Source organism: Castor canadensis, chromosome 2 (assembly GCF_047511655.1).
Source record: "Castor canadensis chromosome 2, mCasCan1.hap1v2, whole genome shotgun sequence".
Taxonomy (NCBI): Eukaryota; Metazoa; Chordata; class Mammalia; order Rodentia; family Castoridae; genus Castor; species Castor canadensis.
In genome coordinates this window covers 1308945-1321095 of record NC_133387.1, presented here as the reverse complement: position 1 = coordinate 1321095, position 12151 = coordinate 1308945, and the positions used below count along the sequence as shown (strand labels likewise).

Below are 12151 nucleotides of genomic sequence, written 5' to 3'. Positions count from 1 at the left end.
TTGGAACACACCTTCTACGCAATGTTTCAAGATTCCCTCGTGTTTTCATGTCACGCATTTTTTTTCACCTGTATTCCCCTTTACTAGTTGAATTTTCAGCAGTAGCCCATCCCCTTTTCATGCAGACATTGAAGTTTTTTTTTTCTTTTTAATGTCAGCTACAAGCGGTGATCGTCCCCTCTCAGTTTCATTTCTAGTTTGGTTCCTTTTCAAATCCAGTTCTTTTAAAAATTCTAATTCTGCTCTGTCACTGAAAATTTAAGTCTGGCTTCACTGCCTTTCCATGCTCTATTGCCTCGCTTCTTCCTGTGTTAGCTGATTCTCCGTCAGTGTGGTCCATGGCCTCTGTGCTGAGTAACTTTGAGTTTCACGGGCTCATCTTTCCTGTGGACCACAGGCGGCTTCATAGTGTTGGGTTTCAGCTTTGCTTGTCTTGGGGACCAACAAATCTCTTGACATGGACCAGGGTTCAACCCCAACTTCTCAGCTTGGCTCTCCTGTGCCCTGTGGGGAGGACAAGCCAGACAGCCTGTGCTCCTGGTTAGGGCTTTTCTTTCCCAGTTGCCTGTGGGCGGGCAGTCCTCCAAACTCTCTGCTGCAGCCAGCAGCTGAGTGGCACATTGTGTCTTTCTAGGGACTGTACAGGCTGGTGGTTAGCTAGGGTCATTCGACTACATGAACTCACACACGGAGCTGCCCAATGCTTACTGAAGCCAATGCTATGTGGCCTCAAGGTTTTGCAAGAAGTTTTATTATGTGTGGCTGACCAGCAAGCAGGCCAGGCACTGTAAGCTCAGCTCTGCCTCCCCCCAGCCCACCCCCTTCGGGTGGTACTGGGGGATTCACAGGGCAGGGCAGGAGCTGGTTGGTTTCTGGGAGACCTGCTTCCTCACAGGGCACCTGTTTCTTTTGGTGGTGATGGTGGGGAGTTATGTTCTGTGTGGGGATTTTGAACTTATGACATCATTGACCAGACCTGTGGCTCATCAGTGAAAGGCCAGGGGACTGTCCTTGGAGGACAACTTTGTTGTTTAAGGAATTTATGTCCAGTGGGTCCAGGCCTTAGCCCATTTCAGAAACTGATCACTTCCTAATCATTCTGTTTTACTGTCATGTCTAGCAGTTTTTCACTCAGTGATTTCCTCCACTGTGGTGGAAATGCTGGTGCCGGGTGGGGAGGGGGCTGCTCGTCCCTTCCCTGCACCACAGAACCGGCAAACACAGCAGGTGGGCGCTCTATGTTGCTGACTGTCCAGCTGACACGTGTGTGGTGGAGTCAGAACGCTGATTAGACTTAAAATTGGCGTCTTCCCATTGTGAACAGCACAAAGAAATCAAGGCCAGGGTCTTGTAGGACTGGAAAACATCCCCATCACATATTGCTCTCTGTCGTCTGTCCCCTCTGACCTGATCAGTACGTCATCCCCGTCCACATGGGTTCAGTGAGAACAACTATCCCAGGTGCAGACACCGTTGGCCAAGAATCCAGAGTGCTACATAAAACCAAGCAAGCATCCACGGTCACCAGGGCTCCACAGAGTGGACGACGAAGCATTCACTGTATTTTTTTCAGAGCTGGTTGTTACACAAAGACCAGTGCACTGGTCCAGAAGCTGTTTGTGCCACTCCCAGCCTGTGGGCCCGGGGCTGACACCCTGCCTGCAATGCCCTGGCTTTCCTCTTTGTAATGAGCACCTAAAGAGTTCTCGCTTTCTTTACATTGTGGCTATAAACTTGAAAAAAAAAAAGGTTTCTATTCAGCATTCCTAAATATTCACAGCAGGAACTGAATCTTTGCACGGTGTTTCTGTCTGCCTCAGTGCCTGGCCCTGGAGCCTAAATTGTGGCTTCATTTAGGTGTCTTGCTGTGCGTGCTCAGGGAGCATTGAGTGACACACAGGAAAAACAAAATTCAGGGGTGTGCAGGACCCTGGCATGATGCCCCAGAACCAAGGTTCCAATGGACCACGTGGACAAGGATGGACTGGTGGCCCACTGAGGCCTGGCCCCTTAAGAAAGGAATATTGACACTTTGGGGGACACCAGGCCTCTGATTTTGTGATGAACAGATTCCCCTGACCTTTGTTTCTCCTCATTCCTGGCTAAAATAGTCAAGGATAAGATGGAAAGAAAGTGGAACAGTGAAGCCCCCATTAGCTCTCTATGAAGTGAGAGGGGTGTGCGCCTGGTGTGGATGGGGACAGAGGACCAGAGCCAGGAAGGACAGAGCTCCGCCCGATTGAGTGAGACTCACCCAGCAGCACTGGTGTGAGCAGAGCACAGACCACGCACGACACCGGCCATGCCCACGGTGTCACTGCAACTGTGCAGCCACCTTTAAAGAGTGAAATCTGCGCACACCTGGCCCTGAGTGTGTGCCTGGCGTGCAGAGTAATGGCGGTGCACTGGGAAGTGACCACGCTTCAGCCGCTCTTCTGTCCCAATAAAGACCATCAAGTGTGAAATCAGAATGTTTACTATGACACAATTAAATATATTTATATATCTCACACTGGAGGATTTCTTTTAAACATAAGAAGTTAGAAATTACAAGTAGCTATAGGCTTACTATATTCAGATAAATTCATTTCTGTTAATTATTGGAATTCCAAGTAGGGAGAAACAGTTTTGGAAGAGGAAGGATGGTGACGTGAAGCAGATTGACGACAGGGCAGCAATGTGGCACCTCTCTCCCTAGTCAGCAGGCCACTTTCCCTGCCATGCTGTGACTTGAAATGTCACGCTACAGGGAAAGAACCACGTGGGACACAGCACATGGTGTCTTTTTACACTTAGACCTGCGATGAACCCACAGTGCGCAGTGGCACCTCCGGTCCCCCTGGATGCACTGTTCTGTGTTTCATCAAGTGCATTTTCCTATTTCTGGGGAGGTGGGCGGTCTGATGCTCAAATGTTTGGCAAATCTGGGTCATCCAGAGAACACGTGTCTCACGAGTGGTCTGGGAGGACGCAGGACATCAGGTCTCATTCTGCCTCAGGGGCTGTGGTGCAGCAGAACCAAGCCTGTGGGGCTTCCTGACCTTCTTCCCAGGAATGGGAGCCCCTTCTTTGGGGCCAGCAGGACAGGTGCTCTGGGGGACCCTTAGGACTTGCTAAATGACACATTTGTCCTGATTCTGCTACCTCAGAGAAAAGGTGCACTTGGAGCCCCTGCTTTTGCAGCATAGAAATCAGTATTTTAACAGTAAAGCATGTCTTCAGGTTGGGCTCATCTGTAACTTTGCAAGGGTGAAACTACCTTAGGAGCAGGTGCCTTAGGAAGCCCTTCTTCCTGATCTTGGGGTGGCTCACAGGGTGGACATTTGTCAATGGGTGACGATGCTATTACCTGATCCAGGACACACTGACCCCAGAGGTTTCTCCTGATGACGAAACGTCTTATAGACAAATGCCAAATGTGGTTTCCACACCTGGTGGTGATCTGCCTTGAGTGCCTTGGTGGCTTTCCCAGTCCTCCCTGCATCACTACCCCAGCCTCCAGCAAGTCACACACTGCAGGCACACTTTCTTCCAGAGGCCTAAGAAACTGTACTAATGACTATCGTCAATATGACATTATTTGAACTTAACACTGTGAATGTGGGCTGTAGGGAAAAGTAATTTTTTTCAAGAACATGAAAATAGATGAACTGATTCTTCCCCTCCTAACTGGATGATTCCACAAATCTGTCATTTGGCTGAACAAAGTACACATAACTGGGAATCTGCACTGACTACGGGAGTTTGAAGGACCCCATTACTATCCACTGGGCGTGGGGCAGCGGCCTGTCACGGTGCTGGCAGTACTCAGACTCTGCTGCAGCTCTGGCTCCAGCACCTACTGGGGAAGGGCCTTCAGGATAGCGTTGACCTCCTCAGCCACAGCTGTCAGTGCAAACTCAAACTGCTCCTGCAGAGGGGACAAGAGGAGAGAGGTGACGTGAGCGAGAGTGGCTTCCTCAGGCTGCTGGGTTACTTTTCAGGAAGAAAACCTTTTTCTCAGTTTTCTAGGAAACTGAGAAAGGTTGTCACAGGTTTCCGGGGGCAAGAATCAGAGCTCCCTGGCTTGTGTGACAGACTGGGACAGCACTCACTGAACCTCCTTGCTGGAAAGCCTGGCTCTCTTCACTACAGGGAGCCCCCAGGGGAGGCTCCCTGGGTCTCTTCCCACCCATCACGGCTTATGCCCACATTGCTGAGCTAACAGCCTGTCCATGGCCTGTGAGCCCCTCAGAGTACAAGCACATGTGTCTGCTGTCAGCTCTTGTCCCGAACAGGTCATCACATGTGGACCCTCAGCTATCTGTGGTCATATTTTGAGCAGTGCCACCTGACCTTGGGGTCAGGGAAGGGACCAGCCCTGGAGTTGGAAGCACTCAGTAGTGAGGCATGTTTGCGGTGGAATCAGTGTCAGACGTTAGAATCCAGCAGAGGTTAGGGAATAAAATGCACACGGTGGGAGGAGGGTGGCAAAGATGCCTGTTTTCATCGAAGCAGAATCTTGGGACACAAGTGGTCAAGCAGGAAGACTGAGGACATCCTGGTTTTAAAATGGGGTTGCACATTTACATTCGAACATGTTTGTAATAGTGGAACTACTCCGTGGCACTCCGGGGAGGAAAAGAGAATGACAGAGTCAACAATATGGAAAGACACATTACACCTGTGCAGGCAGAGGACCGAACGATACGCACTGAAAGCTGCTGAATAATGGGGGGTGGGAGGAAGGGGTAAGGGAGAGTAACAGAGGAGGCTGAGCTGACCACAGTAAAGTATGTTCACAGCTGGGATACATCAAGAAACCCCTCTGAACGCTGACTTTGGAATTAATAATGAAAGACAGGACTGTAAAACAGGTACAGTGTCAGGGGCACTTATGGGGGGATGAAGGAGAGGGAATATGGTTGATGGACTTCATATACACATACAAAATAAAATGATGTGGTTGCTTTAAGTGGAGCAGGGAGGGTGCTGAGGGGGAGCAATGGTGGGGGCGATCTAACCAATGTACAATGTAAGCCTATTTGGAATTGTCACAATGAATCTCCCCTGTACTGTGAATATATGCTAATTAAAAAACAAAGATTAAAAAAAATAGAATGGGCGTGTGAAGGCAGGATGGTAGAAAGAGCCCTGAAGGAAGTATTTTTAAAAGCAGTTAAAAACTGAGGCCTGCAGGGGACAGACAGATCCTGTGTCCCTCCAGGTTAGCCCTGCCTTCTGAGAAGCCTAAAGTGGCACAGGTGTCAGTGTGTGTGGTCACCATTTGTGTGACCAGAGAAAGAAGCCGGGTGCTTCCTCCTCAAGCTGACCTGTGACACTGAGGCCTTGAGTTGGGCCAGGTGAGCTGGTCAGGCAGGAGGACCTGGCTATTGGGGAGTAGCCGTGTTCCTCGGACACCACGTGTGTTTGGAGCTGTGGCTCGTGCTGGCTGGGCCATGGTGGAAGCTGGCAGTGGCTGGCCTGAGACACAGCTAACTTGTACTTCTGACCCATGGCCTGAGCACAGGTCGAGTGGACTTGTACTGTGAGTCACTGGTGCTATAATCACCCATGAGGAGTCACCATGTACCCCTGATCCGAGCTCCTGTGACCTAAGGAGCCCACACACCCCCTGCAGAGAGGTGCTGCCCAGCATGGCTCCCAAAACATCACTCGGTCTCACTGTTAACTTCGCTTCATAAAAGTGGACCAGCGCCTAGCTACATCTCTGATGACAGAGGAGTCAGGTGGAAGTTAAAGATGGGTATTGTTTGTGTGCGCGCGTGAGCGCATGGGTGGGAGGCAGTGAGAGAGAGAGAGAGAGAGAGAGAGAGAGATAGACTGAGGGAGAGATAGCAAGAGAGGTAGGAAGAGAAGGAGAGAGAGGGAGTCAGGGAGACCGAGATACAGAACTGAAGGGTTTCTCCAGCGTGGGAGGATAGGGAGCCGATCCGGGCTATGACTTGGTCCACGTGGTGGTCCAGGCATGGTCTAAGCTGGGGAGGTAGAGCATGCCCCATTTCCAGGGACTCACCACCTACGCCTGGTGCATCTGATGAGGAAGGTGAGGAGGGCACTGGAGCAGGGCACTGGGACGATGGACTTAGGGAGCACAAGACCAGAATGCAAGAATGAGCCCGGTGAGGGCACATGGCTGCTGAGCGCCACACATACGTACACACTCGCACATGCTCCACCCACTCACCCCCCCCCGCCCCCCCGCTCCCTGGCACCCGCACAGTGCTCCCCTACACCCACGTCCACATTCACACTGTCATGTGCACTTGCAGACACATTTACACACACCTGCACTCACACACACTCCCATGCGCGCGCCCTATTTGGCGGAGCACAGCATCCTTTACCTCTTGGTTGTAGGACAAGTTAGTTGTTGATTTTTGCTTCTAGAACTGACAAGTGTAAAAAAAAAGGAAGTACTGTGGGCCAGATGTGGAGGTGCACATCTGTAATCCCAGCATTTGGGACGCTGCGGCAGGAGGATTTCAAGTTTGAGAGACCGAGAGCCTGGGCTACGCAGCAAGACCATCATGTTAAGTGAAATAAAATAAGCCAGTGTCACAAAGACAAGTGTTGCAGGTTCTCATCTGTGGAATCCAAGGAAAAATAGGGCATGAACATAAAAGGGGGAGTCCCAGGGATGGGAAGGGGAAGAGGGCCACAGAGGGGTGAACACGGCCAAAGTACATTACACGCCTGTGTCAAAATGTTATAATGAAACCCCTGACTTTAATCAATCAACATACGCTAATAAAAAAAGAGGAACTATTGAGACAGGTAGGAAAGTGTTAAGGCCTCTGGTTTCCAAGGCAACTCCCAAGGGCTCTGAGGCAGGGGGATCTGTTTACGGCATCACCTTGGAGAGCGTTATTTTCATGGCATCCTCCTTTGTTCCTCTGTGACCATCCGGAGTGCTAGTGCGCATTTCACAGGGGACCAGGCGTCTCGTCTTAGCCTGTGTGCTGCTGTCAGTCTCCCAGGTGTCCGGCTATGACCTGAGGTGACCAAGCCTTGCGCGTCTGTGCTGCTTGTGGGGAGAGGGCCCTGCGTGTTGGGTGTTTGTGTGGCTGACTCACTTCTCAGGAGGGAGGAGAAGGGCTCGCTCAGGCCTGGTTTCAACACGAAATGAAGCGTGCTGTCGGGAGGCTCCGCTGAGCGCTAAGCCCCAGGCCCACGGTCGGTGCGCACGCTCACATGTGGAGCGTCTGCACTCGTCCTAGGTCCAGAGCGTGGGATTCAGCCGCAGAAGCAGGCTGCAGACGCCCCCCTCGGGACCTGTACAAGGGGTATTCAGAACATGGCATGGTTCTGAACTTTAGGGGGAAATTCAGCCTCATGGGGCAGTGTTGGCAAAGCGGCTATCAAATGGGATGGGTCCACTAATTCTGTGTACCTGGGGACTCCAGGAGCTTTACCTCAGTTTCTAAAACCCCCACCTACGGACGGGTAAATCTCCGTGGACAATCCACAAGTCACATGAGGTGAGTCAGGCATCTGGGAGCACTGGGGGATGGGAGCTTTGGTTCACCAAATAATCTGGCTGTGCTGTTAGAGCGGGTAGGGTTTATTGTGTCACTCAAACATCAGGTAGAACTGCCATGTATGAACAGCGACCATAGCCCCATCTTTCCTTGATGTGCCCAGAGTCCCAAGGGCTAGGCAGGGTCAGGCCTCAGTGATCCTGCCCTTTATGCTGATTTTGGAAATGGGATACTGACACCTGGGTCCAGTGGTTTCTCCTTGCCCTGTGTTAAGCACTTTTTTTCACTTTTGGCACAGGATTTCCGAGGGTTTGGTGCAGGTCCGTACTAAACGTAATCCATTTTTAGGTGTCTAACCCATCAGGCAGGGAAGAGGCCTGAGAGGTGTGGAGAGACAGGTTCAGAAGAAACTGGTTTGAATTTCATGTGGATTTTCCACGGTGTAGGCAACAGTGCACACTTGGACTCTGCTTCCCATTCTGGGTAAAAGTATCTCTGATCTCCCAGCATCATGGACCTCCTCTGTCCTGTTCTGAGCCACCTGGCCTGGGGACACAAGGCCCGCTGTGGGGGTGATGCCCAACCTGACCTCTCCTAGACCCTTCTAAGGTCACAAAACCTGTGGGTTATTTGTCACCGTACCAGCCACTGTTCCCTACAACCCTCCTGTTCTGATGACCTCACATGTACAAGTGGGCTGTGGCAGACAATGTATATACACCCTCACGACACTGAGCAGTTATGGAGGGGAAGCAGTCACCCAGCACGGACAGACATGTGGACATAAACTTCAGGCTTTGGTGTTGGTGGACTATGGCACTGTGTGTTCCTATTTTGGGTGCTGAAAAAGTGGCCCATTCTGGGATGGTTCTGTCCTCCATGCCAGACTGAACTGGTCTATAAAACACTGGCCTCTCCCAGTCATGGAGCTGTCCCAGCCCACAGGAGAAGAAGGGGAGGTGAGGCTACATTCCTGGCCATCCTGAGCAGACCTTGCTCCAGATTAAGGTCACTGATGGACACAAGTGAGATTTGAACTTGTCTGCCGATTACCTGATGGTTTGGATCTGTGATAACCTTCTGTTTTTGATAATTGCACCAAGGCTATACAAGGTGTTAACATTTGGTGAAGCTAGGTGAAGGGTACCTGGGAGTTGTATTATTTCTGCAAGTTCTTTTGCAAGTCTAAAATAATCTCAAATAAAACAAAACTAGGAAAATATAAGTGGTGTCACAAAGTCCTGCAATAAACATGCAAGATTTTTGTGACAGGGAGAAATGAAACCAAGGAACACATGCCACACAGCCACTGTGATTCCCACGGATGGTCATGGCCATTGCAGTTCTTTAAGAGGTTTCTCTGGTTCTCTTTAAACAGTTTTGTCCCCTGTAAGAGAGCTTATATTAAGTTGGTTTTGTCTCGGTGTTGAGGTTGACTTTGGCAAAGCAGAGCCAGCCAGCCAGCTCCAGGAAGGGTGGTCTTCCAGTCAAACCTGCTCACTCCAGTCCTGCTCGCTGCCTCTCCCGCGGCAACCAGCAGTGGGTTTGCATTTGGGCTGCTGTCTCCTGTCTGCCCAGACACTGCCTCACGTCTTGTCATAACATCTGGACAGAAAGCTGGGGCTTAGGAATCACCTGCACTTTACGGAGGGACCAGACCTAGATGACTAGTCAGGGATCCCCAAGTTGTAGCACCAGGGATGGAGGCCTGACGCTGGTCAACCCGACTTCACAGGGTGTCCTCTATGAAGTAAGAATTTCTTTAAGTGCTGGAGATGGAGCCCAGGGCTACCCTGCTAGGCAAGTGCTCTATTACTACTGAATCACACCCCTAACCCCAGTAAGACTTTTATATTTTAGTCCTCTAAAGTTACAGAAGTAATTTTTGCAGGCACATCTTTTAACAGCACCATGCCTTTCCTGAGGGCACCTGTGACACCCACAGTGTCAGGAATACTCCATGAAGGAGAAGCCTATATTTCATGACTTGCTCCATCTGTGGAGCAGCGTGTGAGAGCATTTGCTGTTGGACATAGATGTTTCTGGGATGCAAAGGGAACGGGAGATGGTATCAACCTCACTTCCAGTTCTGGTGGTTTTGAGCCTAACAGAAAGCTTTTGTTTTCACCCCGTTGTTGCAATCTGGACCTTTTGATAAGTTTGAGCTACTCTCAGGGGCTCAAGGACCCCAAACACCCTGGGGACAGTCCACTGGTCTCTGTCTTTGTGTACTGCCGCACAGCACAGTGAGGGTTGTGGATTCAGGAGACAGAGGAGGCAGGCGGAGCTCAGGATGCTGGAATGGTTCTGGGTTTGGGCTGGGGTTGCCACTCAATGATGGAGTACTTGCCTAGCATGAGTGAGGCCCTGGATTCCATCCCCAGCGCACACACACACACACACACACACACACACACAAATGTGATGTTCTCCCACTCCCAAACCTGGTGAAGAGGGAGGTGCTCCAATTGATTTTCACCTAGCTGAGATGGAACAACATCTGCTGATGTCAGAAGTGCTTATGTGGCTCCAGGAATGACTTGTGGACCTCTCAGGAGAGACCCTGATGTGCCTTTGCCCACTTGGACTGGTGTAGATGATGCCTGGTTGGACCAGGGCGATCATGCCTGGCTTATGTTAAGTCAGACCTCATCCCCTCTCTGCTCATGGGAAAGCAGCCACAGAGAGGCATCTCTAATACGTTTGCAGTCCCAGAGGATTGACTGACAGTACCTTTGTCTGGACCATGCCTGGTCTCTGGTCCCTCAAGTGCTCCAGGGTCGCGGCGATATCAATCTCTTTAGCACCTGCAACAAACCACAAATTGGGCTGAGCTCAGCGCACAAGATAATCTATACCACATCTGCCAATCTCCTGCTACCCGGCTCCCTTTGGGCGAAGAGGCCAATTGAAAATTATTACACTCATCCCTCAGCAAGCGTGGCAGGCAGCTGCAATTCCAGCGTTCATATAGAAAAATAAGACTGGGGCAGTTTTCATTAGCATTAATTCAAGAAAGCGGGGCTGAAAAAATTGTTATAAGACGCCTGCACAGATCCTTAGCGACAGCCAGCTGCCGTCAACAGAAAGTGGGGCTTTATTAGGGTTTTGGGGTGGCATCTTAAAGAGTGTTTAAAGTCAGAGGAAGCAGTATAAATGCTTCAATTTTGATTGCACGGGATTATTTTCTATTTAAAAAAAGAAAGATTAGGCTGATCTTTTACATCTTAATATTGGCTTTTAAATGGAGAGGTGAGAAGGGCCAAGGCAGCTGTGTGGCGCTCCATCCCCGTGGACAGCAGTGTCCTTCTTAGGTGGTACCGGCTCATGCAAACACGCTTTGATTTTGAATCTTACCCTTATCATTAGTTCAACGCATATTCTTGCCTCTGTATTTCGCGAGGTCCTTCAGCAGACAGTGAACAGGCAAGATAGGATCCGACCTCTCAAGCTTGTTAAGGTTTAGAGGAGGAGAGGACATGTCTACCCACAAGAGTGACTCAGATCACTATGGAGGCAGGAGCAGGGGAGCCATTGGCAAATACCACCCAGGCACCAGGCAACTTTGGGGCCACAAGTGAGCTCATTGTTACCAGAACACAGCAAAGTGGGGACTGTGATGAGGTAGAGACTCATCGAGGTCACAGAGCGGCAGCCATGTTCACTGGAACCCAGATCCCAAGGGGTACAAACAGGGCAAGCCCAGTAGGACCTTGGAGAGTGGCCACAAAGAGAAGATGTGGTCTTTTCTTTCCTGCCACAACTCACAAGCATACTATGTTCCTCAGCCACGAAATCAGGAGTGTGGACTTGGGATTTCTGGCTTTATCGTCATGTCTTAACCCTGTGCTGCTATGTGTTACTGGGTGGCACCTGGGCCACCAGCAGGCAGGCCCTGCCCAGTGCTGCCTCAGGAAGAACATCTGACGTGGCTGTGGGGCCGCGGAGGTAGACAGTGAGGGCCTGCAGATCACCTCGAGAAAATGTGGAATCCCTAGTAGCTAGAGAAAAGGAGGGTGAATGGAGATGCTGGGAGGAAACCCGTTCACACTATGTGTCAGATTTGCACAAGGCAAACAGAACAGAAGCATGGAGACCCTGCCAACCTAGACTGGGGCAAGGCAGGGGCTGAGAGGAGGAGGGACTGAGCTTTACACCTGGCCTGCCAGCCCTAAGCCGGACCAGCCTGAGACAGCTGGGCCATTCTTGAAGGTGGATGAAAGCCTTAGGAGTAAGGTGGCCAGGGCGGTCTCAGGATAAATGGTGCTGTCAACTCAAAACCAAGATGTTGGCCTCTCTAGTTTCTACCCAAGGGCAACAGACACCATTGTACAGGGCCTAGGGACGTCACAAGTGGTGACCGACTTTTCTACTGAAGCCTTTACCAGAGGAAAAGAAATCCCATTCGTGTCAGCCGGGCATCTCCAGGAGCTCAGCACTTGAGGAGCTGCTGAGAACGCACTCCTGTGAAGGACAAGGGTCAGGCTTTGGCTGACAAAGGTCAGTCGCTTGAGTGCTTCTCTCCAGGGGTTAAGAGGTTTCCAAAGCTGGTGTGGCCGCAATAAATACAATCTCATTTGAAAAGAAATCCACATCTTTAAAACAGTCCGAAACAAAAGGGTGAGTTTGCAGAGCGGGTAGATCGAGAGCAGCCCACAGACCAGCCAGGG

General features: G+C 50.7%; 1 protein-coding gene across 3 annotated transcripts in view; it reads right to left on the bottom strand.

Moving 5' to 3' along the window:
- Positions 1–2460: 2460 nt before the first annotated feature.
- Ptprn2 (protein tyrosine phosphatase receptor type N2) overlaps positions 2461–12151 on the bottom strand; it is a 711256-nt gene continuing 701565 nt past the window's right edge. For all 3 annotated transcript variants that reach the window (XM_074059905.1, XM_074059913.1, XM_074059920.1), the window contains 2 exons: positions 10215–10288; positions 2461–3910 (listed from right to left, as the gene is read on the bottom strand). In XM_074059905.1, the coding sequence (XP_073916006.1) occupies positions 3839–3910; positions 10215–10288 (146 nt within the window). In that variant the 3' untranslated portion in view covers positions 2461–3838. The remainder of the gene's footprint in view (positions 3911–10214; positions 10289–12151) is intronic.